The sequence below is a fragment of the Zophobas morio genome, unplaced genomic scaffold (genome assembly GCF_036711695.1).
Source record: "Zophobas morio isolate AGI-343-1 ecotype UQ-CSIRO unplaced genomic scaffold, CSIRO_AGI_Zmor_V1 ptg000144l, whole genome shotgun sequence".
In the NCBI taxonomy this organism is placed as follows: Eukaryota; Metazoa; Arthropoda; class Insecta; order Coleoptera; family Tenebrionidae; genus Zophobas; species Zophobas morio.
Genome location: NW_026972248.1, coordinates 265748 through 282557, shown reverse-complemented (window position 1 = coordinate 282557; position 16810 = coordinate 265748). Strand labels below are relative to the sequence as shown.

At 31.2% G+C, this 16810-nt stretch overlaps 3 protein-coding genes and 2 long non-coding RNA genes across 10 annotated transcripts; 2 read left to right on the top strand and 3 right to left on the bottom strand.

The window, feature by feature from the left end:
- Nucleotides 1-336: 336 nt before the first annotated feature.
- LOC135145319 (uncharacterized) lies at nt 337-973 on the bottom strand. The gene is made up of 5 exons (XR_010283409.1): nt 887-973; nt 721-833; nt 576-661; nt 467-515; nt 337-408 (listed from the first exon to the last, which is right to left on the bottom strand). It is a non-coding gene; the product is annotated as an uncharacterized LOC135145319 (long non-coding RNA).
- A 176-nt stretch (nt 974-1149) lies between these two features.
- LOC135145372 (uncharacterized) lies at nt 1150-1650 on the bottom strand. Its single transcript, XR_010283428.1, has 3 exons — nt 1579-1650; nt 1389-1514; nt 1150-1302 (listed from the first exon to the last, which is right to left on the bottom strand). It is a non-coding gene; the product is annotated as an uncharacterized LOC135145372 (long non-coding RNA).
- A 1179-nt stretch (nt 1651-2829) lies between these two features.
- On the bottom strand, nt 2830-3684 carry LOC135145371 (PRKR-interacting protein 1-like). The gene is made up of 4 exons (XM_064077481.1): nt 3436-3684; nt 3264-3364; nt 3098-3199; nt 2830-3032 (listed from the first exon to the last, which is right to left on the bottom strand). The coding sequence occupies exons 1-4, from the start codon at nt 3632-3634 to the stop codon at nt 2928-2930; spliced, it is 507 nt and encodes a 168-aa protein (XP_063933551.1). The 5' UTR covers nt 3635-3684; the 3' UTR covers nt 2830-2927.
- A 4475-nt stretch (nt 3685-8159) lies between these two features.
- Nucleotides 8160-9466, top strand: LOC135145367 (uncharacterized). 2 transcript variants are annotated; one of them, XM_064077475.1, is made up of 6 exons: nt 8160-8237; nt 8491-8652; nt 8710-8775; nt 8878-8941; nt 8994-9233; nt 9288-9466. In XM_064077475.1, the coding sequence occupies exons 2-6, from the start codon at nt 8493-8495 to the stop codon at nt 9370-9372; spliced, it is 615 nt and encodes a 204-aa protein (XP_063933545.1). In that variant the 5' UTR covers nt 8160-8237; nt 8491-8492; the 3' UTR covers nt 9373-9466. The 2 variants fall into 2 exon arrangements, 1 of the variants encoding a protein (XP_063933545.1); XR_010283426.1 differs by having other exon boundaries at nt 8491-8641; nt 8710-8941.
- A 3034-nt stretch (nt 9467-12500) lies between these two features.
- LOC135145351 (flavohemoprotein-like) lies at nt 12501-16652 on the top strand. Of its 5 annotated transcripts, none has more exons than XR_010283421.1 (16): nt 12501-12633; nt 12730-12742; nt 12811-12861; nt 12916-13004; nt 13065-13166; nt 13214-13353; nt 13413-13492; nt 13934-13999; nt 14505-14578; nt 14642-14747; nt 14803-14879; nt 14941-15035; nt 15119-15179; nt 15728-15853; nt 16383-16484; nt 16533-16610. XR_010283421.1 is itself a non-coding variant. In XM_064077461.1 (16 exons), the coding sequence occupies exons 2-16, from the start codon at nt 12730-12732 to the stop codon at nt 16625-16627; spliced, it is 1281 nt and encodes a 426-aa protein (XP_063933531.1). In that variant the 5' UTR covers nt 12501-12633; the 3' UTR covers nt 16628-16652. The 5 variants fall into 5 exon arrangements, 4 of the variants coding, with proteins under 4 accessions (XP_063933531.1, XP_063933529.1, XP_063933530.1 ...); XM_064077461.1 differs by having other exon boundaries at nt 14803-14870; nt 15728-15866; nt 16533-16652; XM_064077459.1 differs by having other exon boundaries at nt 15728-15866; nt 16533-16652.
- The last annotated feature ends 158 nt before the right edge of the window (nt 16653-16810 follow it).

Sequence of the window (16810 nt, the reverse complement as noted above, 5' to 3'; positions counted from 1 at the left end):
CCCGCCCGATACGACCTTCTTGCGAATGTTGTTCACACGGGGAAGCCCAGTCTGCTTGGCGACAAGACGGCTGCCCCCTCGGAGGGGGGAAGGTATAAGGTTCAAATTCTGCATAAGGTACCCATTTAAGCTTGAGGAGGAGGGGAGGGCGTTCCCTCTCACGTGGCTTTCTCCGTCCTTTGTAGGCCACCGGCAGCTGGTATGAGATCGAAGATCTGCACATCTCTGAAGTTTCGCCTCAAGCTATCTCGATATCGGAGGCTTATCTCCAGATATACGAGCTGGTGCACACTTAATAAATGCAAAGTATGCAGTTTGCCAGCGTTGGTGAACTGTTATTTATTTATTAAGTGAAGTTTTGGAGTAAAGTATTATTTTCTTTTGGTATTAAATTTGAGTGATTCCATCCTGTTTGTAATTTATACTGTTTGTATAACTTTAATTGCTTTTTAAAATGATAAAAAACCGCTTAGTAGGTTCCAATGCTCTCTGCAGCATCCTTATAGGTAGCGCCTCTGTAAGGAGGGAGAGCAGTAGGTGAAAGTCTGCAGTGTAAGCTTCAGAATGCTGAATACCTTGCGAGGAGGAGACTATTAAGCTTCCATCAAAACCAGCAGGCGTTCCAGCAGTTTTGTACTGTTCGCTAAGAGGTGTCATCGCCCTAAACAAAAAATTCACTGCGATTAGTATAAGTATGAAAGGCTCCTCTGGCTTACTTACGAAGGCCTGAGGCCGTCCACGGAGGGCACCACTTTGCTGGCTTTATGCTCCAGTAGAAGATCGATCAACTCTTTGCTCTCAAGCTCGTAGGCCAGGTGGAGTGGGGTGATTCCCTACCGCAGGCTGTTACAGGGGTTTAAAAAAGATTCACACTGATTAAACTAACATGCTTATTTGAGACTGTTGCGGGATGCCCGCGAGCTAAAAGAATTTTTGCGAGATTTATATCTTTTCTTTTGATTGCAAAATGCAACGCTGACTGTGGCTTTATAGTTAGTTACTACGCAAGTCGTCACAAAAATAAACTTACACACTATAACAAAGACGAGTTACGCGCTTTAATAACCGGAAGGATTATAACTCAGGAGTTAGTTAAAAGTAAAAGTTAATTTATGGTATAACTTTCTAACTTTTAGTATGAAAATAAGTACTAAGTTAGCTTAGTTACATAAGAATCAATAATAAAACACGTACACCCCAAATCTGGTCAGTGGTGTGCACAATATAAGGCTCTTTGTCTAAAAATTTGGTTATTCTATTAATGTTACCGCAAGCTGCCGCCAAAAGAAACTGTCTTTCAATCTAAGTTGGGAGAAACAATGAGATGTTTTCAAGGGCTTTCTTTAATCTATAAAACTAAACGACATTAGAAAAGCAGTTAATGTTACCAGAGTTTTGCCGACCAATTGAGCCTCACCTTTTGAATATTTTTCAAAACTTGATATTTGAGCAGATACAGCTCCGAGATGAACTTCGGCATCGACTTTACCTTGGGAGCTTTCTTCCATAAACAACTGAAACAAAGTAAAAAGATAAGAATAATCCGCTCGAGAATAAAAATAGAAAGGAAGTATTCACTCCAGGTCCTACTTCAATATCTTCACCGACGAGCATGTTACACTAGAGCTTGCTAAGCAAAATTTGAGGTTCTTAAACAAGTTTGGTCTTCTCGTTGGACCATTAGCTTTACCCCGATATGGTTGGCCAGCTTCTTTGCCGGAAAACTGTGGCTTTTGTGCGACTTCTTTTAGTAGATACTATCGAGTAGGTTTTATTTACTTTTACGGGATAAGTGGGTCATCTTCTAGCCATTTTACAGCTAGTCTGCTTTTTTGAAAATTATCAGTATAAGGACTTTCCGATAAATATAGAACTAATTTTATATATTGCGTAATATTATTAACTTAAATTTATTGAACTTTGAAAAGCTTAAGTACTAGTTAATAGTTGAGTTCTGATAGATTCTGTTTGATCAATTTTTTCTTTAAAAAATAGAGTAAGTTATTTGCTATTAGGTGATCATACTAACAAAAGACGACTCGAAATAAATAACAAAGCGAGTTAACGACCGTAAGTCAAAATTTCTTTATTAAAATAATGTTATGAAGCCCCTCCTGATGGGATATAAGGTACAACAAACTCAGAATTTAGACCTGATAGTAAGTTTTGCTTTACTTATGCGTCTTCAGACGGTTAAAAGCCGTATAAGAGTGGTGGAGTAAAGGCAAAATTGAACGTAAAAATGGTTATGGAAATAGAAAAAGTTACGAAAGCACGCTGTCAAAAACTCCGCGGCGCAACCTTAAAAATGTTCTTTCTGTTTTCCTTTTTTCTTGCTTTTTTCTACAAACAATGTGTTGTACGCCTCTTCATAGCAATACAAAAATAAGGGGTTCAATATAAGTTAACATAGTATACGGTAAACTGCTGGCCTACAGTTAAAAACAAAGTAGTGTTATTACGTATAATTAAACCAAAGAATATTACACCTCTGCAAAATAACGTTTACAAATAATGTAAAAAAAAGGTTTAAAGATTATGGTTAGCGCATGCAAGTTAATATAAAATCCTTTACACCATCGCAAATATTTTACGTTACCCGAGAAAAGTAAACAAAGTTGACATAAGCTCGCTCAAGTAAGGCGTAAGCTTTACAATAAACCGTAATAAGTTTTAAGAATAACCTTTCTCTTAAAAATTTTTATATTTCCGATTAGGTACAGTATACAGTAGAACTTTTAAACAAAAAAGTAGCGGTGTGACTATACCCGACAGGTATAATAAGTTAGTTTACAGCTTTTATTGTAATTGCGGGTGTAACGAAACAAAATAAAAAAGGCATATAAAACCTATGAAGGCTCATTAAAGCAGATATTTTAACGAGCGGTATGAGGTAACGTTGTGCAACTGGACGACTATAAAGATAGCTAACTGTTGTTTTCTTTTTCTGAAGGTTTAACAGGTTTTTGCCCGTCGGCAACTTGAACAGTGAAAGACGAATTGCACTTAATAATTGCTTTTTGTTGCTTTCTCTAAAAACAAACACTCTATTTTAGCTATACTAAATAAATAAAAGTTATCATATACTAAAACTAACAGCTTTAACTCTTAAGCGCTTTACTCTCTTCTTAGCGGCCGCTTTCTCTAGTTGTTCCTTATTTCTACTAACTCTTTCTTCGAATTCTTTGGCAGCATCTTCCTAAAAAAATGTTATAAAGATATATAAAATTCTTATAATTGACGTAAATATTTCGAAAACGAACAGATTTTTGTAAATTTTCAAAAAATTGTTGCCTTCTCATCTCTCTTTGCCTCGTAGAACGGAAAACATGGAACTCACCGCTACCCGCACCAGCACTAGAGCCTTTTCATATAAAAAGTTGTAGTATAAAGAACTGATTTTCGATTAAAAAGAATCGTGAGATCAACAGGAACCTGAAACATTTCGAAAGAATTCTTTAGGTTCTGAAAAACTTAAATTTTTAGGCAATATTTTCTGAATGCGAATGGGTTTGTCAATGTTCTTCATCATCGTCTCTATTTGTAATTTGTGAAGCTCGGTTACAGTTTTAGGAAGAGGTGCCGTGGACTTGGCCCAAACTTTAACGTTTTTTTTACTGGGAGAGCTTGTCATAATCTACATCTACTGTAGACTATGTGTCCTTGCATCCGCACATTTTCCGGTAGTCTTCAAAGTAATGGAAAAGAGCCCTTTTTAGTGGCACAACACGAGGTTGCTTAAACTCACCGCTCTTTAAAACAAATTAATGATTACTAATCAGCTTCTGTTGAGGCAAAAATTTGAATAAATTGTAGCATTCAAGTATTAACGTGTATAACACGTATAATAATGGCGAATAAATATATTTAATACAAAAAAGTTGTTAATGACATAAATATAAATGAAATATTTATTAAATTTGCATATATAAAAATTTTATAATGCTTATATATTATTGCATATTAATATTTTTAGGTAATAATATAATTACTAAATACAAAATATTAAAGAGAATCGTATATAATTAAAAGTCTATATATCTATATAAAATATCACATACACATATATATTTTATTCATTATCTAATAGTTATTAATATAATTTTTTTTTTAATTTTATCTCTCGTATGATCGATTTGGGCACGCTATTTATGCAATTTCCCGATTCTTTGCGCGAGTTTAATTCATTCCATTGTTAAAGTTATCTTCCTTCCTCGTAGGATTATGTACTAAAAGTATTATTAATGTTGACTAAAATGAAACTAGTTTAAGACCATACTTACGATCGACTTTACTCGGTCTGAATAATGAACATAACCGGGTAATAAGCACTATTTTTACCTATTTTGGGGTGGGATTCGACTATTTGTTCTTTATAAACAGGTACGCGGACTACGAAATTTACAACTCTTCTAAAGGGGTCAAAGAGTTCGAGCAGTGAAGATGTGCTGTGCTTATGACCAGTAATATACTAGTAAAAAAAAAATTAAATTTAGTGAAAATTGTTTTCCAGTAGCGCTTTGTCTTATTACTTTAAAAGTTAGCGTTAGTATGACCTTATAATTGTCATGATACTTTTTTCACCATGAAGGGAAAAAACCCATTCAGCTGCTTACAGTCTATCTAACCTTTCGCAGCATCCATCTAATCTAATAAATGTCTTCCAAGTAAGCCCGGATAAGTACCTAAACAGCGAAGTTTTCCCTCAGCCGGACCTGCCTCTTTTTGCTAAGCCACCATAATACTTAGAAACTGCTGTAAATTTAGTAGATAGGTTGCTTGCGTAAAAAATAAGCAAGTGAGCCCCTTATAAATGTTCATGCTGTCTCAAGTTAATAAACTTCTATAAAAAAATTATTTTTCAAAGCTTGCTTTTATACACGAATCAACGGCGTGGCGAGTTCAAGTTGTTATATAAGTTAAGTCATACTGAAGTTGAAAGTTGCTGTCGCCTTAGCACAGTAATTAAGAGCATTAACGCGCGGCTCTCAAGTCCGGTATGATGGTTTCACATGCAACCTTATAAATAAGATCCGAACAGGCTTATGACATTTACTTTCTGCAGTTTGCGCTGAAATTAATCTCTTCGCGGATGTCCTTTATAAATCTTCCATGCAATTGCTGAAATCTCTATTGTGAGAAACCCAGATAGACAAGCAACCGAACGAAATTTTACCTTCCACACTGCGAAAAAAAAGTATAGGATAAGTCAAGTTGACCTCCATTAACCAATAAATGAGTATATTTTTTAAACTAGAGAGCAGTAGTCATGTCGTCTTTACTACTTTATAAATTTTAAAAAAAAAAGTTTGCAAATATAGAAGTATACACATAGTTTCCCTGTGTATATTGCAGAATGGTGGCTAATTTTACCCATACCCGTCTTTTGGCTAATCCTTAATAACGATAGGGGGGAGTTGTGCATAGCTCGGTCAACTTTTATCTGTTATTCAACTACTGGCAAATTTTTACCGTTCGTTCGTTAATCTTATGGCCTTATTCTCATCCTAACCGAGTTAAAAAATTATTAAACTAGAATAGAAACACGATAAATAGTAGTTGAAGATTGAAGCATGGGCAGCAACTCCTCTAAGTCTAACAAGCGCTGTACATCTGGGAAAAATTCCTCTACTAATAGTTTTAAAAATGAAAAATATATTATTCAACGTGGAAATAGTTACTTGCATCCAATTTCTGAAGTTTCCTCTAAATTTCACAAAAATAGCTGCATTAACCTTGAAAACAGGAGTAATATTGTTGGCTTAGATAATAACACTAACCCGTGTGTATATAATAATAACGAGCTTAAGATTTCTCCTGATCTTGACAGTGGTATTGAAAACTTAATTGTAGCTCCTTGCGGAAATAAAACAAGTATTAGTAATCCTATACCAAAAAATCTTAGCAGCAAGAATCGGGCAAAGAAAATTTTAAACTCTTCAGTTTCCTCCAGTAAGTTAACTTTTCTTTTATAATACTTACCTCTTAATAAGTAGGCTAACTTATTTACCTTTTAAGGCAGCCTGGATACATATAAAAGTTGCAAAACTCACTTAAATAACCAGTTTTATGAACTTACGACATTGGAAAAAACAAAAGTTAGAGTATCTCCAACACTTCCTCATATAAGTGATAGAGTTAAAGGTGGAACAAAAAATAAAAATTGGATAGAGCTAACATATTACAAGAATATTTCTACCGCCTTTTATGACTCCGTTTTCCTTAAAAGTTGTTCAAAATCATTTACCCTTTGCTTACAATTTTTAAGACAAATAAATAATTTGAAAAGTTCCAAATTTAAAAAGAAAATTAACTTTTCCGGAACCTTAAGCGCTATCTCAAACAAACTTGACTTTACTTCAATAAATAATATACACCAATTTAACAATTGCGACTATAATAAAAATTTTTGTGTTAATAATAACCTTACAAGGAGCAGTAGTGATGTTAACTTGAATAGGCTTCAGAAAGAGGAACGTCGTGAAATTATTATTTTTTATATTACTTTCCTCAAACAGACAGCTACACAGCCGGAATTGGAACAAACACTTTTAAGGTTATCGCTTGCCTAGAATAAAATTTACTTATTTATTTTTTAAACAATTAGTATAGCGGTTTCCCTTTACGGCCATTTTTATTTATTACGTTTTAATGAAGCTGATTCACTATTTTTTGACGAAATTTTCAACGAAAAAAAATGCCCTATAACAGTATTATTATGCATAAAATATCTAAAAATTAACTCTTAATATATTATGTTTTCACCATAATTTTTTAAAAACAATTCGCTAATTGCATAGAAATATGCGAAGGAGGAACTCGAAATCACGCCCACCATATTTGAAATTTTTAAATTTCTTTTAGCTTTTTTCCAAGTTGCTGCTCTGAAAGCCAATATCGGACTTGTGACGATGATATATGTTACTCGGCTTGTGACAAGCAGTCTTGTTCTTCATCCTTTAAGCTATAAGCGAATGGCACGATTTCCAATAATTTGAAAAAGTCCAAATTTATTAAATTGTTTCGTAGATTCTTGGCTCAGCGTTAGTCGCCTCTAAGGTATGGGAAGATCAAGCCGTTTGGATTAGCGACTATTGCCCTGTGGGACTTTGTTTATTAAAAAACTGACTTTTTTATCATAAAATATTTATAACTAACGACCAAACTTTAAATCTTTTTTATAAACAAATTAAACACTTCTTGTGATATTGTGTATTTCAAATTCAGATTATGCCGGATATTTCCGTGGAAAATTTAAACAAATTAGAATATTCAGTTTTAAAGGCATTAGATTTCAATATAAACATAACAACAACCGAATATACTCTTCATTACTTTAACCTCAGACGGTAATATGTGGTTGTAATCGAAAAGTTAAAAAGCAGGTTAACAAATTAATTTAAATTTATACAGATTTTTGCAAATTCAAATACAGTATTGCTTCTCGGGAAGAAACTAATAAAAATTTATAGTTTATTATGAGCAGCTTTTGTACTTATTATTAATAAAAAAAGTATTATTTACTTGTTATTCTATTAGTTAAAACTTTAAAAGGTTAATAACTATTATCAAGATTACTAGTTAAGAGTATGTTTTTTTAAAAAATAATATGTGTACAAAATATGGTAATAAACCAGACCTTCAAACACACCTATTAAGTAATTATCAAAATATTGATTTTTTCCCTCTCTTAATATTCCCACTTATTAAAAATGACCCAAGTAAAAAACTCCAAAAATCGTTTTCTTTCGGATTCAGTACCTGTTTAAGCCTACAAAAACTAAAAAAAGTCCAAGTTTAAAGATCAAGAATAATATAAAATAAAAATTAAAGTTTCTGCTTATCAATAAAAAATTAAGTGGTAAAATAATATCAAACTTAATATTTTTGTCTGTACCAAGCAAACTATTATAATTATAACAATAAATTCTCTGTATTATAAAGCGCTTACGTTAATAAGCTCAAATATAAAACTAAGTAAACATTTAGGAACCAACATTAGTTTTTTTCCACGTACACCTAGCCGATTCACGGTCCACCAATCAACTATTTATTTAATCAGTTCGTTTGCTCACCACGAAAGAAAATCGCATGGCATTTGCTTATATGATGAAACCAATAAACAAACTTAAAAGATATTTGGGTTTGGGTTGTTTAGGCTTTTTTTTCTTGTAAGTTTTGTATTATGCCTGAATAATTGGTCGAAACTGACTCTAAGGAGTTGTGCGTAGCGCAAAGTTAGTTTAGAGTTTTTATAATTTTTGTGTGTGTGTTTATTTTTTTTGTTTAATCGTTATTGTTAACAGGCTGTTGAACGGGTATACTTTGCATCTCCTCTTTAATTTTTTTTTTTCAAATAATATGTCTAATTGGTTTTGTGTCTACTAATCATCAATACTTATAATCATCGTAGCTTTTAATTTTTACGTAAAAGTAATATTGTTTACATAGGCGTATTAATTTTTGATAAAATAATTTTTAAATTTCTAGCAATGGAGACGTTTTTAAAACATGTCTTGCCTGGTTTAGGAGCTTTAACCTCCAGCATAATGTACGGGTCTTCCATACCAGGTGTTTATAAAGCTAGGAAATTAGAAAAATTCAATGAAATGAATCCGCTTACATATGTCTCACTCTGCGGGTACTCATTCTGTAAGTTGGCTTTCGGCCTAAGTTTTTTTAAATTAATATACTTCTTTTATTATTTAGCTTGGCTAATTTACGGGTTTTCGCAGGAACCGTTTAATTTCTATCTTATAGCTTGCTCCTTTTTTGGTTTTTGTGCCTCCTTGTGGTGTTTCTTAGGCGTATATTCCCTTTGTACCTTTAAAAAACTGTTAATCTTGACGGAAGCTCTTTTTTTCTTTCTCATTATAGAACTTTTTTCCATCTCTTGCACTTGTATGCTACTTCCTTTTTTGAGAAGAAAACCGTTTATAGAGTATTCTATACTCCTTTGACCACTAATTATTTTTGAGAAAAATTTATTTTAGGTACGTATGTATCTGTCACTCAATCATATTCTACGCAGCTCCTTTTTCACGCATCATTAAAATAATTAAGGAGATGAATTCCATCTACGTTTACTTGCCTCTTGCGTTTGCTAACTTAGTGGATTTGAGTCTTTGGATGGCTTGGGGCGCGGTAGAGAAGGATTGGTTGTTTGTCATCCCTTGTTGTATAGGAGCGTTTTGTGCTGTTTGTCAAATAGTTGTTGGCTTGGTAATACCAAGGTATACAAAAAAAAGTTAAGCGTCCTTAAATTTAATTCTTTTAATGTTCTTTAGAAAATCTTTAACGAATAAGGAAGAAAAAGATACTGTAAGTAATGTAGGTAATTTCCTTACTGACTGGCGAAAGAGTGATTCTTGAAGTTCATATGGTTGGTGTTATGCCTGAATGTACTAATAAATCTTTGAATAGTTGCTACTGGAAGATTTGTAAACCATTCAAGGTAGGGTTGAAACTTGTGTATAATAAAGAGCTGTATTGTTTCAAAATTAAAGCAACTATTAAATTGATGGCTTTATTTTAAAAAAGTTTTTTTTAAATTATATATAAATTGTGTGGTCTAATTAAGAAACGAATATAAATTATATATATAAAGTTATACTGCTATTTTATTGAGGAAACAAGACTGCTTATAGAAACCAATGAAATGTACATTTTTAATATTTAAAGCATTGAACAGTAGGTAAACAATATTGTTTGGTAAAGATTGTAAGTACAGCTAAACTGTCTGGTTAACTACAACTGTCTTCCTGTTTCTGGTCCTATTTTTTGTTTTTGTTTCAATGTAGCTTCTCTGAGCAATGTAATTTATGAATTACTTGGATAATTGTAATGATAACTTCGATAAGCCGGCCATTGCCGCATCCTGTAATTAAAGAGTGAGATAAGAGTTATACTAATCGAGTCTTTCTCCTTGTAGTAATAAAACCGAGAAAGTTGTAAACGCGGACATATTACAAAATATTGAGTTAAAGTTGCTCTATTTCCGAAGCAAAACTTATCACTTGGAAAAAGGGTAAGCACTTTATCTATGCTGTATTTTTGCCAGTTTGGATGGTTTCTTACACTTATATCTGAGTTTACTTTCAAGCATACATCAAAATAAATTTTGTGCGGAAGTTTTCCTACCGAATTACATATACTATTTTTCGAGAAGCTGCTGCTAACTTTGAATTAGGTCAAAGCTCGAAAAAGTTTTACTATTGTTTGTTTGAAAGCGTAATAAATTAGTAGAACTGTTTTTCTTAGCAAAGTTTAGCTAGTAGACTTAGCCATGCTTCAATTATGTTATAGTTTCATTGTATTATAATAATAGATAACCGGTCACACCTCTTGTTGTACAGTTTACACAAAAACTTGCCTAAAAGTTCTCATTAGAACAAATAAAGCGCTCTTGAAGTCTAACGTCTGTATACATTGTCAATTCTTTAGTATTTTTTAACCCTTTACATCTCCGTAAAAGCTTAAAATTTATTTTTAATGTTTCTTACTTTTGCTTCTGTAAGTTTTAAACCGTGCTTTTTTATTAAGTTGTGGTACCCCCCCGAGTGCACGAATTTAAAAAAGAAAAATTGCCCAGTGCACCCTTTTCCTGTTTGGTGTACTGAACGCATAATATTCTTGTGAGTTTTCTTAATCAAACACTTAAATTAGGCTCCTGGCTTCTATAGTGAGTTGAGTATTATATCATCCAGCTTACAAACTTTCTTTCCGGACACCGTACCTTAAAAACACAGCCTCTCACTTTTAACTTTGACCTCTGACTCTCCTTGAACTCGCGATGTTGTAACTTAGCCAAATAAAATTTGTGTACAAACCCTTTAAAATCCAATTATAGCTAGTTGTGGACTTTAGCATATTATCTGTTAATTTATTAGCACGTTAAAAATTGGACGCCCACAATAAGGGGACAGGAAATCAATTATTAAGGAATTAGCCCTAATACACTTCCTTACCTTACTAAATTATTGCATTTTGACTTTACAGAACATTCCTTATAAAATTATTTATTCTTCCAACTCCATAGAAAGTTAAATCTGGAGTTGGCGGGACTCAGCTATTGGGACTTTTAAACCCCTTCCTTAATATTATTAAAAGTTCTTACAAATTTCATAAAATATTGCCTAAGCACTAGTTTTCTCGTAATAACCTTATAGGAATAACATTAAAAAAAACTGTTTATTATTAAAATTGTAATTTATTATCTTAGGTGGCACGCAATATAACAGTTTTAGTTTATATGGATAATCTAGTAAAAAAACAGTTCCTTACTTATCTCGCTAATTTATATCAATTGATCAAGCAGTAAACGAATTTTTCTGGTATTCCTACAGCCTACGGATTATTCTCTTGCAGTTTAGTACTACCAAGAGAATCACTATAACTTTGTATACGAAGTCGAGGTACAAAAGTGTTCGCAGTACTGCTTAACCCTGACCCATACATTAGAGATCGAGTGACTATAGTGTTATAAAACTTTTTTAAGTACTGAACAAAATTTATCATAAGTAATTGTTGGCCAGCTCTCACTACAAATGACAGCAGTACCGCATATATAAAGTCTTGTTGTAGACGTTAGTACAGTGAACAAACTATAAACCTGCACATACTTTTGTTGTTGTTGGTCATGAGCCCCACTCGCGTAGTCTCTCCAATTAACTGTAGCACTTATAACAATAAATTGATATGAAGAGAGATAGCAATTTTATTTAACTGTACTGCAGCTGTACCCAAAAGAAAAGACGAGAGACATCTGCCGGTCTTCGAAAGAGTTTTAAACCGCTTAATCTAATTTCCCCACTCTCGGAATTTATGAGGGCGAATTAAATACGAGACTACCAAAGACCGAAAAAAAGGGAGTCCACCAGTGCGCGCTATTTATAGAGATATAATGACTGTCCGGAAATACTGGAAGAGCGAGGAATGCCCGGACTTCCACCCATTTGGGTCAAGTGGGTGGAAAACGCTGAAAACTACCACCAGGGGAGTCTTGCATAAACCCGAGGCCACCTGGAGATACCGGCCAACCGGGCTTCCCCGTTTTCTTTAGATAAGAGACTGCGTGCAGATCATCTGTATGATACATATATATTTACCTAAATATGGTAATATGCTTGCCCAATGCTTTCCACGTGCCCCCTTCCTGGACACATTTTAAAATCTTCAAATGCAAAATTTGCAAGAGTTAGCTTTCTATATTTGTTTAAAAAAACTAAAAGTTATTTTTACTATTGAAGGATATATTATTATAGTTTATAATGATAGATAACTCATTAGTACGTTTTAAATCGACTCTGTTTATTTTTTTTAATACTTGTAACTGGTTAATGTGGTCTAATTAGATAGCTGCAAAGTCACCAATGTTCATCGAGATCCTTATAAAGTTAAAAAAAAAAAGCGTTTAATTTATAGCTGGATAAATAATATATATAGGTTTCTATATGAGAAGTAATAGAATAACATATTTCTTCTATTTCAAGTCATTACTTATAAGCTGTAAGTAAGAAGTTTACAGAAATAAGTTATACTATAAAAAATATATCCAGCGCATAAGCTAACCCGTGCTTTATAAAGGCTCATTTCTAAAATAATCTTGATTTGATCAACGACTACCAAGCGAAGGTATTATAAAATATTTTTATATTGTTGAAATGAATAAAATACAGTGATTATTATTAATAGTTTACAAAAGCAATAAATTAACTTTTTTTTTTACAGATGCTAAGCAAAGGTTCCTTTATATTGTTGATTACTAAAGTAAATAACGAGTCAACATTATTTTTATACTAAATTCAAAAGCGATAAGAAGAGTTGTCTTAGTAACAAGAGTTAACAAAAGGAATATATCTTGTAAGGAATTTTTTTTAGAAACTTTACATATTAAATGATTATTTAATGCAATAGGTAATGAGCTAAGCTCAACCACCATTAATATTGTGAAATCAACAGCGCCAGTTTTAGCTAAAACTGGTTATGATATTACGAAGACCATGGTGTATAAATAACCACCAATGTTATAGCAACCTATTTTTACTCTTACTTTAACATAATAGTATAATAAAATGTTATCTGAGAATGCCGAACTGCGATTTTTATTTAATGCCTCTCATCAGTTGGAAATAAAGAACGAAATTGCCCATCAACCAAGAGCCTTAGTACTTTTCACGATGAGATGCTTGGTGGTTCATTAAAAGTTTTTTAGGCTTGCATGATGTATAACTACGCTGAAAATATTGACAATTTAAAATTATTGGAGAAAGCAATTGAATCAGTCGCACAAAAACATGTTTCACTTTTTGTTCTCCCAGAACACTATACTATTGTGGGAGAAAATCTTTTGTGGTTTTTTTTAACAGTTGAATAAAGTATGACTGGGAATCCAAGTTGGAACTTTTTATTAGGGCAATCAAAAAAGTGCTGGGAGAGAAAGCAACCATTCCCATCTTGCAGGCTTGGAAAGAAGCTTATTTTCACTTAGCTGGTTAGACAAAAAAGTTTTCATTCAAATTTTTAAACAAATTTTTAAACATATATTAAAACTGACTTCTTGTCTTTCTTGTGAAATGCCAACTTCATTCCTATTTTACAAAGTAGCTAAGTTGACTACCTTTATTTATATATAGCTTGCAAAACAATAACTTAGAGGGGCGGCCTTCTAAGTTGAGCAAGGCGTCTATATTTGTATAAAAGTTAACCCATAATATGAAACGAAAGAAGAGATGCTTTTTTTTAAAGATTCATTAGTATAAACTAAAGGGGGCTGGTGTATAGTTATAATAGTAATTGGCTAATATTAAACATCTCTAAGCTAATACTTTTCGAACAGTAGAATGAAATGTGGTGCTAGTGTTTTACAATAAGAATCTTTAGTAGCTGTTAATATATAAGTTGTAATTTTTCTTTTTTTTTTTTAATTGCTTAGGCATTTTTATTAAAAGAGAAAACGAAATTCGTACAAACAAGGCGCTTCAGATTGGAGGTTGGGAAGGTAAAGCGATGTAACGTTACAATTCTTGTAGTATCTGCTTTTTGATCATTAGTTGAAAAAATAATTCGCTTATTAATATTATAAAATAAAGTTTTGTTTTTCATATTTTTCATAAAAAAAATTTATAATTTTTAAGTCTTCAATAATTTCTACAAAAGTTTATATTTTTAATAAACTTATTTTTATTTAGAAATGTTATATGAATTATATTATAAATATTAATTTATATATTAAAATTGTTTTTGTTCTATATTATTTTTATTTTTTTTTATTAGAGAAACTTTTTATTTACTAGTATTTTCTAAAAAGTTTATATTCTTGTAAACTTTTATTTTTTTATTTTTTTAAGCTTTAGCTATAGTTTTTAATTTTAGAGTAAAATTCTTAAGTAAAGTCGTAATAAGTGCCATGAAAAAAGGAATAATTTAGGTGCTACTAAAAGTTCATACAAGCAGTGAATGTCTTTCGCTATTGCTTATAAATTTATCCTTTATTTTTAAATAAGGATGGCGATCTTTTATCGTTGCCAGGAAAGTCAAAGAGAGTTCAGTAATTACCTCCTTTTATCTAAAATCGAAGGTAAAAGGCATCTAAACACTTTTCTTCAATCTTTATAAAACCTAAACAGCGCCTCCTTTAAAGGATGGAAAGCCTGTACTTAACTATAAGCCAGGCCAATACACAGCGCTTAAATTGTGTACGGAAAAAGTTAAAGCTTGCAGAAATTATACTCTTTCTAAGGCGGCTGGTTATCTTTTTCAGTTAGATTTTATTATTTAATTTAAGGTTATATAATGTATAAGGCGACAATAAATATCGCATTAGTGTAAGACGTCAGGAGCCAGCCGAAAAAGGGGCCCCGCCTGGTCTTGTATTAAAGGCCATTCTAATTTATTTTTGTATCTTTACTAAATTTACTTTCGCTTTGTATATAATTTTAGGTGTCTAATTTTCTTCACGATCACATAAATGTCAATGACGAAGTACTCCTTGGAGTTCCCAGCGGAGTTTTTACTTTTAATCACAACCACGCCAAGTCAATTCACGTTTTATTAAATCATAGCAAATTTATAACTTTTTTCCCACGAGTTATTAAAATATTTATTACGTATTATAAAGCGATGAGAAGCCAATTGTACTAATGAGTGCTGGTGTTGGATTAACGCCTATAGTAGCAATGGTAGGAGCTACTTCATCTTGAAAGAAAATTTTAATGCTCAAGAATTTATCTTCGTCTTATTTATTTTTCTTAGTTATTAATGAAAAGTCATAGGAGTTTTACTCTTAATTTATATATAACTCTGATTTTAGAAATAAAGTTAGTTAATTTCAAACACGAGGCCTTTTTTAAATAGTTTATTTCAGTTGCATTCGTTTTTAAAAGTTTATTAATTCAAATTCTGGAGAGACTATTCGCTTAGTAAGTTTAAAGTTTTATACCAAACTATAATCTATGATATTGTTTTGTTCACACGAAACAGTAACAATGACTTTTGCCATACTTAACTTAGCCGTTTAAGAAGGGCACAAGATTTATTAATATTATCAGTCGCATTAAAATAAAGTAGTTTTCTGCTTATTTTATTTTTTAAGTGATATTTAAAAAAAGCTTTTAATAACACAAATTTAAAAAAATTTAAGAAATACAAAAAATTTATAAGTTATTATCATTTCTATCTTATTAATGTTTATTGAAATAAAATTTTACTGCCAATCTTTTTATTACAGCTTGATTTTATATTAAAAAATAACGTGAAAAAAAGCGTGACGGTGATTATTTCTAACCGAAATAAGGATGTAGAAGCGTTGCATGATTGGTTTGTAGCTTCAGAAGAAAAACATTCTAATCTTCAAGTCGTGTTTTTGTGTAAATCCTAATCAGATTTCTATTTATAATTTTTTTTATAAATTATAAATTTTTTTCATTGCTATCCATCTTTATTAATGTTATTTAACTTTTTATTATTTATATTATTATTTAATCTTTTTCAATGTTATTTAATTTTTTTTACAAAATAATTTTTAATAGTTATTCTTCATTTCAAAAATTAGTTTTTTTATAAATATAATATGAGAATAATGTTAACTAATAATTAATAATGAAAGTTTTTAGTGTTAAACTTGAAATATTTAAGAAAATATTTTATTTATTAATATAATTTTTTTATATAAAAACTTAAAATTTGTAATATATAATCATATAGTTAAAATACTAAAATTTAAAAAAATTCTTTCTGTTATTATTATTTTTATTTTTTGTATAATATTAATATTAAGAAATAACAAATAATAACATTTATTAATTATTACATAAAATATAAAATATTAAAAATATACAAAATCATATATCTAATTTTTATCATATACTCGTGTGAATTCAAAGATGACGATCCGCTTAGACTTTCCTCAAAAACTTTAAATGCCTCTAAACTAGATAAGCTTTTGCCTAATAAAGATTGCCACTACTTTTTTTGTGGACCACAAGGTTTTTTATTTTTTTTCATAAAAAGATTGTAAATTTATATTTGTATAGGATACATGAAAATGGTTTGTGAACAACTACTCAAATGGAAAATCCCTGAAGATCAAATTAATTACGAATACTTTGGGCCTACCAGGCCTTTATAGGACGAAAAAGCTTTTATTAATAAAAAAAAATTATTTTTATAAATCTTTATTCTTCACGACGATCAAGTTATTCTTTCCCGGTTCTGTATTGCTCATTTTAAAATTCTTGAAATTCAAAATAATTAATCTTTGGAGTCTACTAGGCCTTTAGAGGGCGAAATGCCTTTAAAAATTAATGAAAAA

Bases quoted from the DNA above. Each gene is read 5' to 3' on its own strand.
- LOC135145371 (XM_064077481.1), bottom strand. From the start codon at position 3,634: ATGACAAGCTCTCCCAGTAAAAAAAACGTTAAAGTTTGGGCCAAGTCC. The intron at 3,365-3,435 runs GTTCCTGTTGAT...TTATATGAAAAG, and splicing joins ATTCTTTCGAAATGTTTCAG to GCTCTAGTGCTGGTGCGGGT. The intron at 3,033-3,097 runs GTTAGTTTTAGT...GTTTGTTTTTAG, and splicing joins AGCGCTTAAGAGTTAAAGCT to AGAAAGCAACAAAAAGCAAT.
- LOC135145367 (XM_064077475.1), top strand. From the start codon at position 8,493: ATGGAGACGTTTTTAAAACATGTCTTGCCTGGTTTAGGAGCTTTAACC. The intron at 8,776-8,877 runs GTTTTTGTGCCT...TTCTCATTATAG, and splicing joins TATAGCTTGCTCCTTTTTTG to AACTTTTTTCCATCTCTTGC. The intron at 9,234-9,287 runs GTATACAAAAAA...AATGTTCTTTAG, and splicing joins GTTGGCTTGGTAATACCAAG to AAAATCTTTAACGAATAAGG.
- LOC135145351 (XM_064077459.1), top strand. The intron at 12,862-12,915 runs GTAAGGAATTTT...TTAATGCAATAG, and splicing joins TAACAAAAGGAATATATCTT to GTAATGAGCTAAGCTCAACC. The intron at 14,579-14,641 runs GTAAAAGGCATC...CCTCCTTTAAAG, and splicing joins CCTTTTATCTAAAATCGAAG to GATGGAAAGCCTGTACTTAA.